At 47.0% G+C, this 23584-nt stretch overlaps 1 protein-coding gene across 3 annotated transcripts in view; it reads left to right on the top strand.

Annotated features, from left to right (window-relative positions):
• The window catches only part of RAD17 (RAD17 checkpoint clamp loader component), a 1130765-nt gene extending 1109195 nt beyond the window's left edge, over window positions 1–21570 (top strand). For all 3 annotated transcript variants that reach the window (XM_069627538.1, XM_069627537.1, XM_069627539.1), the window contains 2 exons: window positions 1495–1552; window positions 20826–21570. In XM_069627538.1, coding sequence (XP_069483639.1) covers window positions 1495–1552; window positions 20826–21090 — 323 coding nt within the window. In that variant the 3' untranslated portion in view covers window positions 21091–21570. The remainder of the gene's footprint in view (window positions 1–1494; window positions 1553–20825) is intronic.
• The last annotated feature ends 2014 nt before the right edge of the window (window positions 21571–23584 follow it).

Consider the following 23584-nt stretch of genomic DNA (forward strand, 5'->3'; position numbering starts at 1 on the left):
CTCCTTGCTGTACAACATGATTTAGGAAGGCCAGATAACCCTTGTGACCATTCCATTGGGATATGGGGGTGTGCCTTCTCAGATGATTAGTGGAGGTGACGATGCATGCATTCACAAAGTGTGTCCATGAGCCACTGATATAAAATTGGATCAACGTTACAATTCTAAAAGAATTGTACCTGCCAAATTACAAACATATCCCGATATTGGCCACTTTTGCCCTACAAGTGGTGATGGGACTGCAGTGTGATGGCTAGGTTATCGACCCTTGTCATGTCGAAGTTGAACGGAATCACAGGTCTTGCATTGAAACCCAAACCCCTCGGGTGTCTTCTGGGGGAACTCATGGACTTGTCCAAAGACATAAATGTAATTTGGGCTGTAGCATTACTGATGGCAAAGCGCTTTATTCTAATGACATGGACTGTTACATCTGCATTGTCACTAGGTGGTTCAGAGACCTACTTTGGTGCAATGACTGTGTGGTGGTAATACACAACACTTTACCCTCCAGTAACAACCTAAGGGTGCCTGAATAGCCTCTCACATACACGTAATGCAAGCTATTGCCCCCTGATACACTGGTACACCTACAAGTGGCAAAATCACTTATGATGACGTGCTGTCTCTGTGTATGCCCCTTCTTCACCATTGGCTTGCCCTCAAATCTACCCGCAGTATATTGCTATTGCCTGCTGTCATATGGTTTTCCGATTGTATAGGCAAGATACACTTAAAATAGTTTTTTTTCCTATTGTGTTGTATAGGTGCCAAACAGTTTAATTACTTTGGCGAGTGTTTGGCTTACATTTATGTTTAATAAAAACTGTGAGGGGAAAAAAAGGCCCAAGATGGTGAAATGCCACTGATTTTTATCTGGCCTCCTTAGTGTTCTGAATAGAACCTTGCTGTTTGAGGCAACTGATATTGCCTCAAACTGCCTGTTTGAAACCATCTCAAAGTGGAGGGGCTTTAAGCATGAAACTGACGAACGAGCTGTGCAATTGAACCCATCAACCCTTTTGCTCTCAGTTCCATTTTGGCATTCGTCAATTATGCTTCTTAACTTCCTCATCTGTCATACATAGTCTCCATTCAAAGATATGCAAAGTACATTTCTTACTGTTTTCTGACTGCAAACAAAAATATATTCTATCACAAAATTGAGCTTCATGATCTTGCTGGGTTGTGAGAGTGCTTTGGGCTGTGACCACTCTTTTGGTATGGTAAGAATGGGCTCCCAAAACAAAGACATCAGGAAATACTTCAACTTCAGGTAGATGGAACTAGATCTTCAAGAATAATAGTATTAAAATCTGTTAATGATATTTTGTGATTTGGACTGTTTACAATTGCCCAGAACAAAAATATTATTTGTATAAAGCAAGTTAAAAACATGTAGAATACATTCACATTTAGTTTGAATTTATACCAGTGTATATGTTGAATGAAATGTCATAGTTTCACTATTAACATATTCGTTTTTCTTCACAGCTCAAATCGCATTTATCCACGATGTTGGTAGACTACCATTGAAGAGATATTTTGGAAGGTAATATTGAACAACAATTCTTTAATATATTTGCTTTATGTGGCATGCACATGCTACCTTACGGCATCTTGGCAGTACGTTGGGAAGAAACACGTATGCTGAGATATGGAGACGAGTACAAAGAACTAGCAAGGACACATTTTGGGTCAAGCAATGATTTCTGTGTCAGTGTAACAGGGTTATGCCCAATTGTCTATGGTCAGATTTCTCATACTTGTATAATGAAGGGGCAACCTAAGATGGGATTGTGGCTGTTTTCTGACAGCAGTGACGTTTTTTATGCTCTCCTGACATCCTCTCCTACCCTAACTCGCTTGATAGGAACAATGCTGAAAGTAGGTTACAGACACATGTTTTACTTAATGAAGTAAGTGTTTTTATTTTGTAAGCTCTGATAGTATTGTGTCAAATGTATTTTTTAGAGCAGTTAATGTTTGAAAACTCACATTTTGCTCATCATAGTATTGCTAATAGTCACACATAGTGAATATTTCTCAATATCTGGCAGACGATTCAGTGATGTCAATTCACCAAATCGTCCGTGCTAGCAGAAGTGACCGCCTCTCCATGCCATTAGAGAAAATGTTCTCATAGCCTTTGACCCAGGTAATATCACAAGAAGTAATGCCAGATGACCTTTAACCTTGATGACATTGGTAAAATTAGAAACATTTTCTAAAATAAATGGAACCTATCAAAACATAATTAAATTGGTACTGAAGTAGATGCAAATTTCAAATCTTTCCAAAGTGGATGGCTATGCAAATCTCACTCGGTTGCAATACCAAGCACTTAAATCATTGTGGGCTTCATGCATATAATCTAACTAAAAACCATGTTTCCCTGAAGCGTGCCAGAGTAAATTCCCCAGATATAGTACAATGATAAATGTGTAGCTCATTCAGTTAATATGTATGTATAGGTTACCGGAAGACATGACAAAAATACATACCTGAGAACTGTGGAAATGTAGAACTCAGGAGTGTTAAACTATCCTTTGCCCAGTCCTGTTCAATACATTTTATTGCTCTTAATGGTTGTTTAGGTCACCAGATGAAACTTGTAATAGCCAAGGAATTATGGTGGGAAAATTGCTGAGCAGAAACTCAGAATACTCTATTTAGACAAAATGGGGGAGAATTGTCATCTTGGCAGCTTTGCATCTTCTGATTATTGATAAAGCAAGGTTGCCCTATCTTAAGCATAATCCGAAAGATGGTTACATAGTTGTCCTTGAATAACCTATCCTGCTCTATTGATAGGACCACCTACAGATAATCTAACATCAGTCCAAATTTGGGAAAACAGTAGACGACAGTTGAATTGAAAAGACTGCCAGTCTTACATTTATTTTGTATCTGGAGAGAGCTCAAAACACTTTGGCCTGAACAGCATTATTGCCAATTGCGGGATTATATGCGCACATAAATAGCTTATGCTGGTGACAACGTTTAATTCCAACAGTGTTAATTTAAGTCGTTTTTATAGCGGTACTAGATCTATGCTAGATAGTATGTGATGACTTAAAGGTTGCATGTATAATGCACAAAGCAAGTGGACCTGATCTTTTTATTGCATATTCCCACTGGCTTTGTCCATTTTCAGTTCATTCAGATCTGGGCTTTTTGTTTAGTTGATGTTTGAAACCATAAAATGAATTTCTCAGGAACTCCAATCCTATATAACATAGCCTATATGAAGTCTGATGACTGTCAAATGTTTTTTTTGTAGCTACAAATATTATTGGGAGTGGATACTTATCTTTTTCACGAATATCAGGTAGTGTGGCAAGAGTACCAAAAAAAATAACAAAAATAAATGAGGTCGCTAAACTAGTCTGCAAGGAGCTGCCAACCCTGCTGCAGTCTCCTCCCCCTACCTCCCCCTCTCACCTCCCAGGCTCTTTCCAATGCACTGGCCGCTCACTTTATCTCTAAAACCCAGGACATCCTAGTGTCCACCCTCTCCTCCACTCCCCCTCCTCTCCCCACTCTGTCTCGGCTTGCTGTCCCTTCTCCAGCTACCCCCCCCCACCCTCTTTCTCTTTTTCTTTTTTCTCCCCTGATGAGGTTGCTAGACAAGTCCGATCTATGAAAGACTAATGAAAACAAGTCCATCCCTGCTCCTCTAAAACCATTAAGGACGACATTGATACCCTTGCTCCGGCCCTTGCCGATTTCTGCAACCTCTCCTTTGCATCTGGATCGTTCCCCTGCCCCCTGAAGCACTCCATTGTGCATCCTCTGCTCAAACCCACAGCCGATCCTTCTTGTCTGGCTAACTATTGCCCAATTTCCATTACTCCCTTTTTGGGTAAACTACTGGAAAAGCTGGCCATCTCTCAGCTAAACATTCACTCCAATTCTGTTGGCTCTCTCCATGACCACCAATCTGGCTTCAGAGCTGCCAGAAGCACGGAAACTGTTCTCCTGCACATCCATGAAAATCTGCTCTCCAACCTTGACTCTAACATTCCCTCTGTCCTTATCCTACTTGATCTCTCCTCTGCCTTCGACATGGTGAACCACACCACCCTGCTCAACCGTCTCCTTGACAACCTGGGTATCACTGATCACGCTCTGGCCTGGCTGACCTCTTTCCTCTGATTGACCCTCTCAGGTACAACGTGGGTCCTTCCTTTCATCAATCTCCCTCTCTACCCGTGGGTTTGCCAGGGGTCTAACCTCTCGCCCTGGCTTTTCACCCAATACCTGGCAGCTCTCGCCTACTGCATTTCCATTTTCTGTTCAAACTTCAAGTGCTATGCTGATGACACTCAACTCATTTTCAGGCTGCCCTCGGACACCTCCTCTCCCTACCTCTTTTCTGATTGCCTAATTGCCATTAAAAATTGGTGTACTGCCAACGATCTTTGTCTAAATTGCAACAGGACAGAGGTCTTCCTCATCGGTACACCTTCACTATCCTTTCCCGTTACTCTCTGGCCGACCTCCTTTGGCCTTCCTCCACCCCCACCTGCGAGGCCAAGAACCTTGGGGTCATCTTTGACGCCACACTTTCTTTCTCCGCACACATTTCTGACGTCTCTAAAAAGTCAAACTTCTTACTCCACCTCATCAGAGGTACTCTGCCTTTCCTCTCCTTCCCTCAGAAGCTTACTGTCTCTCAAGCTCTGGTTCTCTCCAGGTTGGACTACTGTAACAGCCGCTTTCTAAATCTACCTGCCTCCACTCTGCGCCCTCTACAACTAATCCAGAACAGGACTGCAAGACTTATCCTTGGCCTCAAGCCCTGGGATCGTATCTCTCCAGCTCTGAAATCCCTTCATTGGCTCCCAGCGGAAGCAACAATCAAATTTAATACCCTCTTCATTGTCCACAAGGCTTTCTGGGGGCCTAGGTCCAAAATACCTTCAACTTTCCCTACGCAAATACCTCTCCTCTCAAGCCCTTCTCTCCTCTACCCCCCCCAGGGTCAGTCGTTTTTCAAAGAAACGAGCTGGGGCAGATCCCTGTCTTTGGCTGGGGCCTCCCTTTGGAAGAGCCTACTGGCCACCTTGAAACTTGAGGAGAACCATCTCCGGTTCCGGAAGCACCTCAAGACCTTCCTCTTCACTTCCACATTTGCCCCTCCTCTCCCCTGCTGACCTGTTGTTCTCTCTTGGCACTGTGCACCTGGACACCCTCTGTCCTTCGGGCCCAGGTACCTGCTCACCCTGCATCCCTCCTGACTGCCTCTGGGCCTCACATTGCACTGGGTTCTGTATCTGCACCCATACAGTCTAGCACTCTTCTTCTGCACTTATCAGATATACCCTAGCTGACTAATCTTGCACTACCACTTTTTCATTGCCTGTATTTATTCATTTAACTTATTCTTTTCTCTGCTCTATTCTGCACATTTCACTTCTCCCCCTTCCACACGCTTTTCCCCTGTTTCCCTTCTCCATGCACTTGCACGTTCATAATGTCACTGCCTAGTAAGATCGTTGTTTTTATTTATTGTTCTCCCTTGTTCTCCCTTTGCTTAGTCATGCTCTGAAACACTTGTATACGAGCGCAATATAAATAAAATAACATATCATATCATATTGTCTCTGTAATGTCTCTGCTGGGGACAAAGCCATGTTGCCGGGGAGACAGTAGTTTATTGATCTTGTTTAGTCTGTGTGCGATGAATTTGAAAACGTTTGTTCAGTAGAGAGATGGACCTATATGAGACAGGATTTTTGAAGCATTTATTTTTCTTCAAGAAGTTAAATGTCATTCTTCCTTGTTCCAGGGGCTTCCCTTTCTGTCATAATATATTGAAACGAAGATAATAAATAATGTATTATTGTCTCCCAGAAATTTTAATGACATTCCACCAGGGTCACATCTGATCTGGCAGCTTTATTATTAGGGGAACCGGGAAAGGTTTTGAGAGATCCTGCTACACTAGGGTGGTTTCGTCCTGCATCTTCACAATACTCAAATCAATACTTCGGGTACAATCGCTGGTCCCTGAGGAGCCAGTGGTCACAGTTCAGTGGGGACATAAAGGACATTATACTGATACCCCACACAACTCTACACAGACTTGCTTTAGTGGGCGTTCATGATCAACCTCCTTCAGGGAGGGCTCCATTCAGGCAGGCATTAATGACAGTCGCCATAGTCGATTGCGCTACTTATCTGCAGGATCTTTCGGTACTGTAGGAACCTCTCTAGACATGTAAAAATAAAATAAATGAAGGGATCTTTTGTGGCTACATGGGGAGTGTGCAGTGGGTGTGCAGCCTCGCCCGCCGTGTAGGACAACATGGGGCGGACCCTCTTCCTGGGCCACAAATCCTGAGTAGTGGACTCTGTGATGGGTGTTGGCCCACAATTGACAATTTCAGTGCTTTTTGGAATGGGCTCGGGTTGTACCGCGCAGTATCACCACCGGAGTGGTCCCCTGGCGCTCTGGCGGCTCTGAAAGCGGGAGGGAGAGAGGGTGAGTTAGTGGGTGGAGGCTGGAAAAGTGCAAGAGTGCGGTGATTTGCTGTTGGCAGCCTCAGCCCAGTGGGTCCGTCGGCTGGGCCTGGGGTGTATGCGGCCGGTAGTTGTCGTGTACTGATGTGCGAGTCTATGTGTGTTTATTGTTTTGTTGTTGCAATGTAGTGAAGTTTCTGCGGTTTGTTGTGCGGGAGGTTTGTGGTTGTGTTTGGTTTGGAGTTTGAGAGGTGTATGCAGAGGAGGAAAATTGTTAGTGGTATTGGTTAGTCTGTATCTCTGTCCTGAATTGACCAGTTGGGCTCGCGTAACCTTAGGCACCCTGTGTTTCTGAAGGTTCTTGCCCGTTTTGCATTTGAGGCCCCTTGAGCATCTCGCTGTCTCCTCCGCCCGTTCCGTTAACAACCTTGCATGTTCCTCACCCCCACCCACATGGCTAGTGCACCTGCCAGTCTATCTACCTCAGTTAGTGTGGTGATTGATGGTATCTCGCCAGTTCCACAACCCAGTGCTACCCAGTTGAAGCTATACAGGCGGGTGGCAGGTGGTGGATGGTAAAGATTGGTTGGGATGTTGCCTCCGTCTCCATGGGTCTCGCATGTGAACTACTCTGTCCAGCGTCACCCCTCCCGGTTCCCTGAGTGCTTCTCAGTCGGGTCTGGGAGCCTGTCATTGTCCTTTCCTGTTTAGTCATTTGTCTTACTGTTTCGGTTTTAGTCTCTGGTATTGAAGAGCCAGGTTTTTAGTAATTTAGTAAAGAGATCCTCACAGCGGTGGTGCACCGTGCCTTCATGTGCTACCAGTTGGATGGAATGGGGATAAGGCAGGCCTGCAATGCTAAATGGGGGTGGTGCTGACTGTGGGATCTGTGTATTCATGCCGTGTGTGTGTGTGTGTGTGTGTGTGTGTGTGTGTGTGTGTGTGTGTGTGTGTGTGTGTGTGTGTGTGTGTGTGTGTGTGTGTGTGTGTGTGTGTGTGTGTGTGTGTGTGTGTGTGTGTGTGTGTGTGTGTGTGTGTGTGTGTGTGTGTGTGTGTGTGTGTGTGTGTGTGTGTGTGTGTGTGTGTGTGTGTGTGTGTGTGTGTATACTTCTGAGGCTTGTGGAATCTGCTTAGATCACATGCTGTGCATAGGCCGATATCTAGTGGAAGCTGCAGAGTATTAGTTTGTTTTTCGAAATTCGAAAATGGGCATCGGCACGGACAGGGTGTGCCAGTAATACTCTCCCTAGTGTGACGTCCACTGTACCCATGATCCCTCACGCGTGTAGGACCCTCAGATTGTTTTTTACCGCCATACTGGTCGGAAGCATTCAGCGGAGTTCCCTGGCATTAGCCATACTTTGAAAAATATTGTTATATTTCCCCCTTTTTCTCCACCCTAACGTCGAGTCACTGAAATTCGACACTCGACGCCGAACCGGAGAAGAAAGCGACCATCGAGAGCTTCACAACGGAGTGGGCCTAGGAAGGCCTCTGGCCTCGGCCCGGGCCTCGGAAGGCCTCTGGCCTCGGCCCTACAAGTAGGGAGAGTGGGGGGTGGACATACTCTACACACTTATATACTTTCTTATATATATTCCTACACTTAACAGCCCGCTGCCTCAAGGTGCATATGGAGGGTAACCCTTTCCAATTTTGCCCAAAGTGCAACTGCAAGTATCCTTGGGTTGACAGACACGCCATGTGCAATCTCTGCTTGCCAAGGGATCACCCCGAGGCAAATTGCAGAGCGTGTAGTAGGTTCAAACCTAAAACACTAAAAGACCGTTCCACCAAGCGTTGGGCCCACCATGCCAGGCGTCAAGAGGCCATGGCCGCGGAGGGTGCCTTCAGCGACGGCAGCAACGCCGTACTTCGGACGGCAACACAGCGTCGAAAGACAGCCAGGCGCAGGTCCCCGACCTCGGAAGGTCGTCCGGCAGGGCGGCTATGGGAAAGACCCCAGCGACGTAAGCGCAACCCACAGCACTTCCAAACACACAGTCTCACTGAGACTCGACGCGCATGTCGAGCTCTCGGAAAGAGGCACATAGGGAACGGTCCGAATCGGCGTCCTCAGGGCGTTCGCGGTCTAGATCGCCGCATGACGCCAGGCAATCATCCACTATTGCCAAAAGTGCCTCGCTCCCCCAGGTAACCGAGGTTCGATCGTCGGAAGACTAAACCGACCTCTATCCCCAGACCGCACTCCAGGAGTCGGCGTCAGCACAAGTAGCGCCCCTTCCCGAGTCCCAACCTACACGGTCGAAGGATAGTACCACCACTACCGAAGCTCGACGCCAGGCGACGAAAAGCTCCGAAGGCCCAAAGAAGCAGGGTAAACACCCTTCCAGCCACGAGGAGGGGGCAAAACAACAGAGGAAGCAGTCTCAGCCTACTTCCACACCGCAGAAACATTCCACTCCGCTCAGACAGACAGACAGGTCTCTCACCTCTATTATAGATGACAGGGAAACTCCCCCCAGGCAGAGTCATTTCCAGTTCAAGAGAGTGGTCTAGTGAGGACAGAGTCATGTCAAGAATGTCATCATTGGCAGATTTCTATGCTAAAAATTCCAAACATTTTCTCACTTATAACCCCAACGGGTCGGCGCCCTCAGGCTCCAAGGATCCAATCCCCCCAAGTAAAAAGTCCCGGTTCGAAACAACACGGTCTTCAGATCGCTTCCACATTCACCTGTATTCTCAGGAACAAGAAGAGCCTTCCCTTTGTGAGGATACAGATATGGGCACGTTGGAAGAACAGACTGGGACAGGCTACTATGGGGACGATGAGGAACAAGAGGAGGAAGAGGACGACCCAGCAATATACAGGGTCGATTCCCCAGTAGATAAAGAACCACGGGTTACCGACTCCCCTGTCGACAACCAGCCCCTTCTAAATGAAGTCCTATCTAGAGCAGCAAACCACTTCCACATTTACACCCAGGGTGCTTAAGAGGAAAGAGATTTTGCTGAAGAGTTGGTGGGAGAAAGGAGACCTGTTGAGCAGGCCATCCCTATCCTTAAGTCGATCCAAAGAAGAATAGACCCTTCACTGGTAAACCCCAAACTCACCAGGGCAGTCAACCCCAGGGTTGAGATTCTGTTCAGGGCAGCCCAATCGGACCCACTGTATATAAGAGGGCATCTGAAACCGGACTCCCTAGTTGTTACAAACACCCGCAAGAGGGCAGGAACGCCCTTATCATCAGAAGCTCCTCCCGACAAGGAGAGCAAGAAAATGTATGGGATCGGCAGAAAGGTTGCCTCCACTTCCGCCTACCAAGCAAGAATCGCCAACTCCACCACCCTTCTGGCGAGTTATAACTGCCACCAGTGGGAGGAAGTCACGGCACTCATAGATTCCGCCCCAGAGCCCCTAAAGAGCCAATTGGCACGAGTCACAGCAGAAGGAAGAGCCGTATCCGGTTGCATTTTAAAGGCAACCTTTGAAGCCGCCGATTATGCCGGTAGATTGATAGCAGAGGGTATGTTATCAAGAGACATGCTTGGTTACGGCAGTCTGGATTCAAGGCCGAAACCCAAGCATCATTGCTAGACAAACCGGTGGAGCCAGATCTATTGTTCGGTAAGGCGGCCGAGGACGCGTATGAAACACTCAAGTCCCTAGGTCAACTAACCACCAAACCCCCTAATCAAAGGGGTAATGGTAATTTTCGCCGCACACGTGGACAAAATTCCCAAAGAGGGTCAAACTATTCCCAGGGCCAGGGTACGCAGTGGAACAATAACCAACAGTCTACCCAAGGTTATAGCAGAGGGAATAAGAGAGGACGGGGTAAAGGTAGAGGCAGCCCCAGTAGAGGCAGCGGCATGCCTCCACCAAAACAGTGACGCTCCGTTCAGGGTCCCTTCTCACGCATCCCCGGTAGGAGGACGAATTTCCAACTTCACCCAAGCTTGGGAAGGGATCACATCAGACAGATGGGTGCTGTCCACAGTGTCCGCAGGATACTACATAGAACTGTTAGAGCGTCCCCGAAACCACCCTCCACGACAAAGAACACATTCTCTAGACCACCAAAGAATCCTCCTTGAGGAGCTCGTCAATCTGCTAGCAAAGGGCGCGATCGAACTCGTCCCGGGACACTAGGTAAACAAGGGTATTTATTCAACTTACTTCCTTGTACCAAAGAAAGATTTAACAATGCGCCCAGTATTAGACTTACGGCCTGCAAACCAATATGTCAAGCCCCAAAAGTTTCACATGACAACTCTCCAAGAGGTAATCCCCCCTCCTGAAAAAGGGGGACTACATGGCAACATTGGACATGAAAGATGCCTATTTTCATATTTCCATGTTCCCAGCGCACAGAAAGTACTTGCGCTTCAAGGTGGACAGTCGGCACTACCAGTTCAAGGTACTGCCCTTCGGAATAGACTCGGCTCCAAGGGTATTCACCAAGGTACTGGCGGTGGCGGCAGCACACCTACGCAGGGAGGCAATCCCAGTGTACCGTTACCTGGACAACTGGCTCCTCACGGGGGAAACCCCAGCGATTTGCAGAACGAACATTCAAAGAACAATCGACCTCCTCTTCGAATTGAGTTTCTCAATAAATGAGAAAACGTCAAGTCTGGTGCTAAGCACCTCCAAACAGTTCCTAGGAGCTATCCTAGACACACAAGAGGGGTTGACCTTTCCATCAGAGGAGAGAATTCGGAATATACTACTGCAAATTCCTCAATATCAGGCCGGTCGTCAGATAACGGTACGCAAAGCAATGCGTTTGCTAGGCATGATGGCGTCATGTATTTACCTGGTCCCCCACGCGCGCCAGCACATGCGTCCCATGCAGGAATGGTTGGCGAAACAGTGGTCTCAGACAAGTGGTCAGTGGGACGATCTAGTGGTTGTTTCACCAACACTGGTACAAAGCCTTCACTGTTGGACAAGAGAAAATCTGTCCAAGGGGAAACCCTTTTACGATCCCGAAATACAGGCGGTAGTCACAACCGATGCATGCCTTACAGGGTGGGGAGCTCACCTACTCCACCACACAGCTCAAGGTCTCTGGTCTCACTCAGTGGCCAAGAATCACATTAACCTGCTAGAGCTTCTGGCGGTATTCAGAGCGCTTCAAGTGTTCAAGCCCTACCTGCTAAATCTGTCAGTGCAGATCCGGACGGACAGCACTACAGCCATGTTTTACATAAACAAGCAGGGAGGGACTCGTTCGCCAAATCTGTCCAAACTTGCCCAGAGAATTTGGACATGGGCACTCAAATGGAACATGTTCCTGTCATCGCAACATGTTCCAGGGGATCTCAATTCTCTAGCAGATGCACTAAGCAGAGATCCCCTCCCAGAGGAGCAAGAATGGTGTCTACACAGAGAGATCGTATAAGATCTCTTCTCTCAGTGGGGTCCCCCACCATAGACCTATTTGCCACAAGCGAAAACAGACAATGCCCAAGATTCACATCCAGATTCCCACAACCAGGCTCCCAGGGGAACGCCCTGTGGATGAACTGGTCAAGAATGTTTGCATACGCTTTTACACCAACTCTCCTCATCAGGAAGGTGGTGAACAAGATGAACAGGGAATCGATGACGCTCGTCCTAGTTGCTCCCATGTGGGCGAGACAACCGTGGTTCCCACACTTACGCAGACTAGTGACGTGCGAACCCATCAAACTCCCGGGCTGGTACAACCTACTGTCCCAGCATCAAGGTCAAACAGAACATTCTCTACCCAGCTCAATGAACCTAGCAGCATGGCTCCTGAGGTCATAGAGTTTGGACATCTCAATTTACCTCAAAGATGTATGGACATCCTAAAAGAATCTAGGACGCCTAACACAAGGCACTGCTACTTTGACAAGTGGAAGAGATTCGCTATCTGGTGCCAGAATAGACAAATCAACCCAGTTGATTGCACTCCTTCATCTATTGTTACATACATGCTCCACCTGCTGGATGCAGGACTGGTTTTTAACTCACTGAAGGTACATCTGGCAGCTCTGTCAGCATGCACCACCTCCCTTAACAAGGTGTGGTGGTGGAAAGTTCCAGTGGTTAAAGCCTTCATGGAAGGAGTAAAGAGACTTCACCCTCCTATTTCAAACCCACCACCAGGGTGGGACCTTAATGTGGTGCTAGCTAAACTCATGGGTCCCCCATTCGAACCCATGCATAAAAGCAGTCTCAAACACCTGACTTATAAGACAGCCTTCTTAGTAGCTATTACATCCATAAGAAGGGTTAGTGAAATTCAGGCTCTGTCAGTGCTGGATCCTTCTTTACAGTCCACAAAGATAAACTGGTTTTGCGTACACACCCTAGGTTCTCACCTAAGTTTATTTCCAAATTCCACGTGAACCAGTCCATTGAGCTTCCGGCTTTCTTTCTTTATTGTGAGAATCATGTCTTGGTCTTCTTCTACCCCGAGGTCGGGCTTCAAGAAGTGCCACAACTGCGGTTCCAAGATGTCGCTTACAGACTTGCACGATGTCTGCCTGTGGTGCCTCGGCGAGGACTATGCCACCGATGACTGCGATGAATACCAGTCTTTGACGTCGAAGGCCTTGCGGGAGCGGAAGAAGTTATCTCTAGGTAGGGTTTCCAAACCCCGTAAGTCGAAATCTGCTGGGCTTTCGACGGACGATTCGAGGGGCGAATCTCAGCGTCGGCGTAAGTCCAGGGGGTCTCGGCCCCGGAGTGGTTCCTGCCATTCCTCTGTCTCTTCTAGGCACTCTCGGAAGCACCGTCACCGGTCGCCTTTCCCGTCCTCGTCCGAGGACTCTGCCAGACGCCGGGTAGCTTGTCCCAACAAGCATTCATCTCCGGTGGAATGGGACGCATTTCACAAGGAGATGATGGCGATTTTCGAATCTCAGGGCTCCGTTCCGTCCGCGCCTTCCAAAGAAGCCAGCAAGGAACACACTAGGGCCGCCGCTCGCACGCCTTCGGGCTCGCGGTTTCGGCGCGATCATCAGGAGCCGTCGAGATACCGATCGGACAAGGTGGATCTCTGTAGCCATGCCCGCTCCAGGTCCCGGCCCTCGTCACCCTCAAGACTGTTGGAACCTGTGAGGCCTTCTAAGAAGGCATCGACGCCGTCAGAGCCATGTCCGTCGAGGTGCTCTCTTGAGGCTCCGCCTCCGAGAAAGTCATCGGCGCCGAGGCCTTCGAAGGACACGCTTGGGGCTCCGGCCTCAAAGCCGTTGTCGAAGTCGATTTCCTCTACGCCCTTTGAGGAGGCTTTATCGGAGGTGCCCCGGACCGGAAACCGGTGGAAACCCTGAGTAAATCAGTGAGGCCTGTGTTTGAGCCTTTTTCTTTACCCTCATCCAGGGATTTATTCCAGCCTTTGGATTACATCTCAGAGGTGGATGAAGGGTCAGATGTGGAGGGGTTTGTTCCTCCTGAGGTTCCTGATGACCTGTTATCGGGTCATAGCCAGATGGAAGACCTGCGTCAATCCTTGCATGATGCCAGTGGTCTGGACACCTCTCCGGAGGTTGAGTTTGGCAGTCTTGAGACTGGTACACACGCCGACTTGTCGTACAGGCGTCCCATGTCGAGGGTGACGGAGTACTTGGGGTGGTCTGCTCCATCTGTAGATTTTCTGCAGGATGCCCTGACAGATATTTTGGACCAAGGTCCACCCACTGACTCGGTGCTGCCATTTCATATGGCTTTACAAAGAAGGGTGGCGGCGGCTTGGACTCCCGGCAGTGAATAAGTCACTACCGAAAAAATACCGTCCAGCCATTGGCGACCCCGGCTACTTGTCTTTGCACCGCACTCCAAAGAGTTTGGTGGTGCAGGTGGCTACGCCATAGCAAAGCAGGCTGCGTACCCTACCATCCCTCCGGATAGGGACAAGCGCTTTGAAGGTTGGGCGAAGAAAGTGTTTTCATCGGGGGGTATGGCTTTAAAGGCAGCCAACTCACTCACACTCTGTGGAATTGTGTTTCTTTGGCGGCTGAACATATTCCCGAAGGGGAGGAACGGGAGGGTTTTCTTGCCCTCGTTCAGGATGGCAAGGATGCCATGTGTGAATCCGTTCAGTCGGGTCTGGACGTGGCAGACTGTGTCAGCCGGTCCATGGCCGCAAGCACCGTGATGCGTAGGTTTGCGTGGTTGTGGAAGTCAGGGTTTTCTCCTGATTTATAGTACCAGCTCCTCAACATGCCCTTTGATGGTGACAATCTTTTTGGCAGAAAGGCTGACGAGAGCCTTGAGAGGTTGCAGACCTCCAAAGCTGCAGCAAAGTCGTTGAGCACTGCAGTACGTCAACCTCTGCCTTTTCGTTCTAGGGGACAGCAATGGACGTGAGGTTCCTTTCGATATTACTTTTCCTTTGGCAGATCGAGGGGAGCTGCCAGTCAAAGGGGCCAACGTAGGAGTACCAGAGGTGGAAAACAAGGTACTCGAGGTGCCAAAGCCGCTCGGGCAGTTGCCTCTTTGACTGCCGCAGCTGCTTCAGCTCAGTCATGAGGCCATGTCCCATGGTTCACCGATTGGGGGAAGGCTGGCGCAGCATCTTGTAGAATTGCGTGCCATTACTTCAGATGTGTGGGTTCTGGAGATCATAGCCCACGGCTACTGTCTTCCTTTCCGGCAGAGGCCTCACCACAATACACCAGGAAAGCTCTTGTTGAAGAGTCCGGATCCACTCATTGCGCAGGAAATCAAATCCCTGCTGGAGAAAGGCGCCATAGAACTGGTGCCTGTAGCGTAGAGGAACAAGGGATGGTATTCCCCATATTTTTTGATCCCGAAAAAAGGGTTTTGAGACCCATCATGGACTTGCGTTGGCTGAACAAGCTCCTCAGGAAGGACAAGTTCCAGATGGTAACTCTCTCCCAAGTCGACCAGGCTCTTCAACTTCAGGAATAGTTGGTGTCTCTCGACCTCAAGGATGCTTACTTTCATGTGCCGATTCATCCCAAGCACAAGAAGTTCCTGAGGTTCGCGGTTGGTGAATCGCATTTTCAGTTTCGGGTCCTGCCGTTCAGATTTACCTCTGCCCGAGGGTCTTCACCAAGCTCATGGTGGTGGTGGCAGCGTATCTCAGGAAAGGGGGGGATTCACGTCTACCCCTACCTGGATGATTGGTTGATCAGGGCGTGCTCTCCCGAGCAAGTTCCTGATGGGAGCTCCGTTTGAGCCCTTACATTCTTGTCCATTGAGGCTGTGTCATTTAAGACTGTATTTTTAGTTGCGGTTACTTCCGCTCGCAGAGTGAGTGAGTGGCAGGCACTATCCGCCAAGACACCTTTCACAGTGTTCCATAAGGACAGGGTTGTCTTTAGGGTTCGTCCTTCTTTTCTTCCGAAGGTTGTCTCGGAATTTCATTTGAGCCAGAAGGTAATTCTTCCGGCGTTCTATCCGCCTCTGCATTCTGGTAAGGAAGAGAAGCTTCATAGGTTGGATCCTAGGAGAGCTTTAAGTTTCTACATCTCACGCATGTCCTGGGTCAGAGTGGATGATCAGCTCTTTGTAGGATACGCTGGAAGGCGTTTGGGTCAAGCTGTTACTAAACCGACCTTGCCCAGGTGGATTATCTTGACTTGACATCCTCTGAATGTTACCGTTTGGCAGGTATGGACCCTCCGGTAGGCTTACGGGCCCAGTCTACTAGGGGTGTGGCTGCCTCAGCTGCTCTGCAAAGGGGTGTTCCCATTCGCAACATTTGTGAAGCAGCCACTTGGGCCTCTGTCCTTACTTTTGTAAAACACTACTCCCTGGATTCTATCCATGGACAAGATTTGGCCTTTGGCAAGGCGGTCCTCTATTCTGCAATTTGATTGGGCATTCTAAAATTCTAAATTCTTTTCCCACCTCCATATGTTGGTACTGCTTTGGGAGTCTGTCATAGATGTGGAATAAGTTGATGGGATGTTCCGACGACGTATTCCACATCCAACCCTCCCAGCCTGCCCCTCTACAGAATTTCTTATGCGATTGCAGCTTACGTTTCCGCAAGGCTTTCTGTATTCATTCTGGCAGAAGATTGGCGCCACACGTTCTGGGGAAAAAAACTACAACTGAGGCTACGGGCGTTGTGCGTCTTACTTATAACATCCGGTGACGTTGGCTTGACGGAGGCCCTCGAGGGACAGCGTATTGACGTCATCGACGCAGGACACAGACGCCGAAAAATTTCCCGAAGCAGCACAGCTGTGGTGATTACTGTCATAGATGTGGAATATGTCGTCGGAAAATCCCATCGAAAGAACGTTACCAGGTAAGAAAGTCACTTGTTCATCTCATGGTTGTTGGGTGAGCCAACTAAGTCCCTTTTCAGGGGCAAGATGCCAGGCTCTCTAGGCCTATCCGGTCCATTCAGATTGTCAATGCAGTATCATCCACCTGTTTCCTTTTTTCTGTAACAGTCGTAATCCCCTCCTTTCTCCCATTCCCCACGTCACCTCCCCTTCAACAAATCAGACCATTCTCGCTTGTGACACCTTCGCTGTCTCCGCCTGTCTTCCCCTGTGCCATTCAATAGGATAATCTGCTATGTCTCATCCTGCATACATTGTGATCCCGATGGGGTGTCAAACATTGCCTGTGTGAGTGCATTCCAGGACAGTATATCCTTGCTGCACTCTTAAACGTCTGCACACTGCCCTGTGCCATAACAGGTGTCCAGTCATTTGGTCGACTGAAAACTGGTCGATTGACATTTGGTCGACGCAATTTGGTCGAAAACCAAATGGTCGAATTTTTTTTTTATTTATATATTTATTTTTCGGGTTTTCGTTTTGTAAAAAAAGGGGTTTTTAGAGAAAAAAAGGGGGTTAGGGGAGACCCCCCAAAAAAATTAAAAAAAGGGTTAAAATAAAAAAAAAAAATTCGACCATTTGGTTTTCGACCAAATTGATTCGACCATTTGTCTGGTCGACCAATTTTTTTCGACCAAATGTCTGGTAACCCCATATCACTGTCTCTGCCATCACCCACCTTTGTAAATCTCCTCACCATGCCTCAACACTAGGACCTGCAACCGACTTCCAGGCTATGGCTATTCTACGCTTTGCCAATATGCAAATAAAGTCTTTCATTTTTGTTTAGTGTGCTGTGCGCTTCTCTCCTCCCCTCTCTTGTCCCCCTTGGGAAACATGCCCAGCAGACAGGCCTCAGGTTGCCAACCATGCATCTCCACTCCTCCCCAGCTATCCTGTTTGATTGATGCCCAGAAGGTTTTAATCAAAGGACCGGTCCAGAACATGTGGAACATTCCTGCTCCATAGAGTCACACCTGTGGGAAGGCCTGTCGACTCGCCCCTGGAATTCTCTATCTTATGCAGCGTCATGTGTGCGCACTGCGTCAAAATCAGTTGTGCAAGCTTGAACCTTGCGTTTCTTGAGACCTGCTTTGTGTAAAGGAGTGCTCTTGTCCATTCTGCATCTGTAAACATTTTACCCAGGTCCGCCTCCCAGCCCGCTCGCAAGGCTTCCCATTTCCATTGGCCCAGCAGCACCTCATACAGCCGAGCCACCACATGGCCCCCTTCCTACATGTTGTACATGATCTCCAGTGTGCGGTCATTTTCAATCCTCGTCCGCACCTCAGGCCACCTCTCTGAGATTATCTCAGCTAGGCTCATATGCATCAAAAATTGCCCCTTGTAACCCTGCACTCTCGGGTTATAGTCTCAGTCAGTCAGCTTTCCTTTCCTAATTTAAGTCCCCTAGAGTGGCCACCCCTCTATTCTCCCAATGCGCCTTAATTTCCTTTTTCGCTATCAAAGGAATGTTAGGGGTATAGAGGTCTTTAACACCTATTAGTTTCCAAGCTCTCCGTACACCTTTCGGCCATGTGTCAGTAGGTTCGGCTCCTGTGGTAAGCTTCCCTCCTCCATCCAAAGTATCAACCATGGTTGTAGGAGCTGCGTATCTAATGAGGTCTCGTCAGCTAGCCACTCCATCACAAACTGCAGCTGTCCTGATGCATGTTATAATTCGAAATTGGCCATTTTGATTCCCCCTCCCTATGTAGTCCCTCTGTAGCGTGCTTAACGCAATTCTATTCCTCTTTCCTTCCCATAGGAACTACCTGGTGATACTATCCACTTTCCAGGTATATCCTATGGAACATTTATCAGATGATACAACAAGCGCGGTAGCACCACCATTTTCATTAAAGCTGCTCTACCAACCATTGACAGCGGCAATCTCTCTCAGAATTGCATGGTCTTCTCGAGACCATCCTTTGCCAACTGCGTGTTTCGCTCATGCGTATCAATAGGTCATGCTAGCTATTTACTCTCAAGTACCTGAACATCCATAGGGACCACTCCAAACCCAGGTCCAGTAGCTGGTACTCTCTGAGACCCCACAAGTCATCTACCGGATACAGGCAAGTATATTCTCTCTGGTATTGCGATCCACCACTCCCTCAAGGGGTGCACTCTGTTCAGGTTCGGTCTTAGCTAGAGCACCAAAGGCTGTGTGGATGCTTTTTTAGGTGTCTGGATGTCAAGGGGCTCCTTCCTGGGGACTCGCATTCACCACTTTACCTGCTCTAAAATTAGGAGTCTGGTACTTTATGCCCAGCACTCTGTGCCGTCAATTGTTCCTTGGGGTGTGGGGGGAGATCCTTAACTCACTTGGGTGTCAGTCTCCTATCCCAGAGCCCCCTAACCCCCGCCTGTAATGCGCCTCATCCGAACTGTCTGAGCACTGTCTCAGCCGGGGGATCAAAGATTGCCTGTGTGCTGCCTCAGGTGCCTTGGGACTCTCACATGGTGTCTCATTCACTGCTCTGCGGTAGCTTTTGCCGGCTTACTGTCCCTGTCACTCGCCACCTTCTCTCACCAAGGGTGCAGCCTTCTGTCAGCCACAGCTCCGCCTCAGAAGCCTGTCAGCTCATCCGGTATGTTGTTGCAGTTAAACCGTGGGAGGGCAGGCTGTTCACCGGTTCTTATCCTGCGCCGCCACTGAGCCCATTGCTCGGTCACTCTATATTCGTTCTGCTGTGCCACAGCGATCCAGTCCTCTGTGCACCATTTTCAAGGTTCGCCCTGGTTCCCTCTGTAACCGCACGCTCTTTTATGTTGTCAGAGCGTATGTAGCTGCTTCATTGCTCGCGTGCTGCACTTCGTTTTGGCTTCTCTGACCTGCATTCTATCACGGCCTACCACTCCCGATCTGCTTGCGCTCCGCTTTAGTTGGCTCTAATCTTCGCCCTCAACCTCCGTCTCAGGTGTTAATCTTCAGGGCTTCTCAGCCTTGCGATTGCTCCCTGTCAGCTGCCTTTTTGGATGCCGGGTGGCCGCCAATTTGCTTGTCCGTACCACTGCAGGGGTACAGCACACTGTTTATTATTTTCGCTTTGTGGTGCCACAGCTCCCTAATTCACTGCATGCCCTCCATTTTGCAATGTTTTAGGCAGTATATTCCTTGGATCAATATCTGATCTTGCAGGAGCTCCCTGGGTCTGCGTCTCTAAAGCATGGCTGTTAGCCACGCCCCCCATTCAGAGAGAATTTATGATACTGATACAATCCTGGTCGGTCCTTCCTGCAAACAAAGATAGTTGCATTTCATATGCCCACAAACATGAGTTCCCTTGCAGTATCACACCTAAATGTATCCACATTGGCGCAAGAACATGATTTTAAACTCGTACAGAAGAGAAAAAGACCTTGCATCTGGTGTTTCCAAGTGCTGGGATACTAAACGTCCTCTAAGTAAGACTCTTATTCTCCATTTATGACACCTATGGCATTTCTTTCGAAGGGATTCCGCCCTCCCACAGATTCCTCATTGCTCTTCCACATACGCCTCCTAACAGAATCTCTTTCAGCTCTGTGCTTCCTAAACCTCGGAGTGTGGGGGAAAATAGGCAGAACTGAGGTCATGAAGGTACAGTAGGATTCATATATACCACAGAGAACACTGCATCTTGAGTCGTGGATGCTGATGTACAGACGCGTTGCACCCCCTAGTGGTTTAAAACGTTTCTGGAGCCATACTTGAGCATGGAGGATTTTTCTAAGATGTGCACTCTGTGGGAGAAAGGACATATCAATTAGAAAAGATATTATAGACGATAAATTACTTGTTCTTCGATTATGATGTAGTTTTCTAATGGAAAAAGCTACTGTAATTTATTTTGATATCTGCAGAAAATTATAATCCTACGTTTTTGCTACACTACTAGGTCAATTAATTTCCAGATGTTGGATATGAAATTAAGGGTGTTTCTGGAAATTAAACCAATTGGTACATTTGGGGCACTGTATAGATAAATGATACCTACGTTACAAGCCATTGCTATTTTTGTATTCCCACGGTTTTCAGATGAATCTGAAGTTGGTTCTCTCTGTGTTTATATTATGTCGTAAAGGCTCTTCTTTCTTTTCTCCAAAAGGTTGAAGCTTGAAGCTCTTACTGACAAAGATCCTGGCGTCCCGGATCTCGATAGTGGGGAGGAAGAAGAGTTTAATGGACCATTAGTAGAGAAAGCACTTGAACAGATGTCTAATCAATGCAGTGAGGAAGACCAAGTAGGCGCATCATTGTCCTCCGCTCAGATGGGAAACAATGAGCTGCCATCCAGCCAGCCCCAGCCTTCCGGAGCTAAAGCCATCATGGAGGAGGAAGAGATCAAAATAGAAGAATTTGATAGTGACTGACTTAATGACTACCCGCAAGAATTTGGCCATAGCCATGCAGCGTTAATGAGACAAAATATCACTGGTTGCTACACAGACTTTTATTTCTGTACCATCTGTTCAACAATGGAAGTCCTTCAGTGTTTGAATTCGCCATTTCAAGGTGCCAAACGTAACATTTTAAAGAGGGTTGCAGTGTTTCAATGGATCAGATTCACACATTTTAGAGTAGCATGAAATCGAAGACATTTTATTTTGATCTCTCCAGCTAGGCAGTGCTACTGATTTTTGGCATAAATAATACATTTGCTATCTCAGCCTAGGATATTTATTTTAAGGATGGCGTGTATATTTCTGAAATTTACATCACTTGATATTTGCCATTTTGAAAGTAGCTGCAAAAAAGGAAAATGTGAATCATACCAGGTTCTATTTCAACGCTTAACTATTTAATATGTAAATAAATAAAAAACATTATTTGTTATTTTCCGTTTGCTTGAATCCAGAATCTGCTGTTGATTTTTTTGACAATGTCTAGAGCCTGTTTGAATAAATATTTTTTTATTTTTTTTTGTTAACTGATATAGTTTATAATTAAACTTTCATTTCTACACATCATACAAGTCACTTTTCTCAAGACCAATATCACACATTATTATTAAAAAAGCAAGCAAAAAGAAAGGGGAGAAAAAAAACAGGCTCCAAATCGTTTTGCCATCTCTTCCTTTGATCATAGTCAATTAACTTCATTAGACTGTTTCATGTCCAAGTCTAATATATTAGCAATGAATTGTGTGAGCGTAAAAATTGATTTCTTTTTGTCTTGCCCACTCAGCAGTTGATCCCATCTTAAGGCAGGCTCTAGTTGATATGTTGCAATTCCAAGAAAAGTACCAAATAGTGCTCTCTTATGAGCCAAGCCAGACAAACCATGATTAAATAATACAATGTTTCAGGTACATCTAGTACCATACAAAACCGGCAATGGCTGTCTGTGACTGGTAATTGTATAATTTCAGTTAGCCTTCCACGGGTCGGGAGTAAATTCAGTCGGATCTTTAAAAATAGGTCTCGAACTTTTGGATCTGGAAATAAGCATAGATATAGAGGTGGTTCATTGATGGCTCTTAGATCAGCATTGCATTGGATGTTCATAGTGTACTTTGATTTGTCTTTACAAGTCTTCAGCCAATCGTTCCTTTGCAGCTTTACTTTGGCATGTTGTGGGCGATATATTAACATTTCTAAAGAAATGTCTTCTTTTATCAGTTTCTCCTTCAGTTGTTTAACCCACAGTTTCAATTTGGTGTTGTTCAATGCATCATTCGTACTCTGTAGAATTTGAATAGGTGGTGTTTCTTCATCGGTAAGTACTTTTCGCAGAAGATCGAATTGCTTCCACCGGACTATAGAGTCCAAGGATTGTGTCGCGATTTCATGCCTTATGTGCGGCATCGGAAAATTCTTTGGTAACCAAAGGATTTTCCTACAGAATATAGCTTCCAGTTTTTGCCAATTAATGTTGTCTGCACCCAACATGGCTTCACTCCCATAAGTAATGATGGGTATGCCCTTTTGACGATAAAAGGTTATTAATGGTTTCATGGAAAATATTCGCTGAAGCAGACATCCCTGTCTTGCCATAGACTGCGTTTTCCCTTCTATGTCAGATGCCCATTCATTCTCGTTATTGGACTGGTTAATTAGGACTCCAAAATTTATAAAGGTGGAAACTTCATCCACTATTTTGCCGTCAATTAGAAATTTACATAGCTTTTTTTTCTTTGGATGCAGCTTTGTCAAGGTCATGTATTTTGGTTTTTTTGGATTGACTTTTAAGCCATTACAGGACATATATTCTTCCATTTTCTGAAGACTCACAATTAGACCAGAGCTAGTTTTATCCATCAATATGATATCATCTGCGTAAATGTGGACAGTTGTTGGAACAGAGTACATTTTTTGAGGATTTAGGGCGTGATCATTGATGTTATCTTCGAAGTCTGCTGTGAATAAGCTGTACAAGGTGGCTGCAAACAGGCAACCCTGTTTCAGTCCATTCCATATTTTGATTGCCGAAGTTGTTACACCATCTTTTAAAAGTCTAACTGTGATTGATGTATTTGTATACAAAAGTTTGATGGGTTCAATTATCTCCGCCGGATAGTTCCACGCTGACAGTTTGGACCATAATTTCTGCCTGTTTATGGAGTCAAATGCCATAGTGAGGTCGACAAAAATTGCATGAACGGTAGTCTTTGTTGACAGAGCTTCATGTTTGATGAGATTTAATGCCAAGAGATTGATATTAGTGCCTACATTGGCAGTAAAGCCTGTGTGTCTTGTGCCAGGCGGTTGTTTTGTCTGGCCCAATCCTTTAATTTCTTCAAGAGAAATGACGCAAATAGTTTGCCCAAAGAGTCAAGGAGAGCTATGGGCCGATAGTTGGCAGGCTCATTGTGGGCCCCTTGTTTGAAAATTGGGATGAGTGTTGCTTTCTTCCATGATAACGGAA

Source organism: Ambystoma mexicanum, chromosome 6p (genome assembly GCF_040938575.1).
Source record: "Ambystoma mexicanum isolate Mex_15411 chromosome 6p, UKY_AmexF1_1, whole genome shotgun sequence".
Lineage (NCBI taxonomy): Eukaryota > Metazoa > Chordata > Amphibia > Caudata > Ambystomatidae > Ambystoma > Ambystoma mexicanum.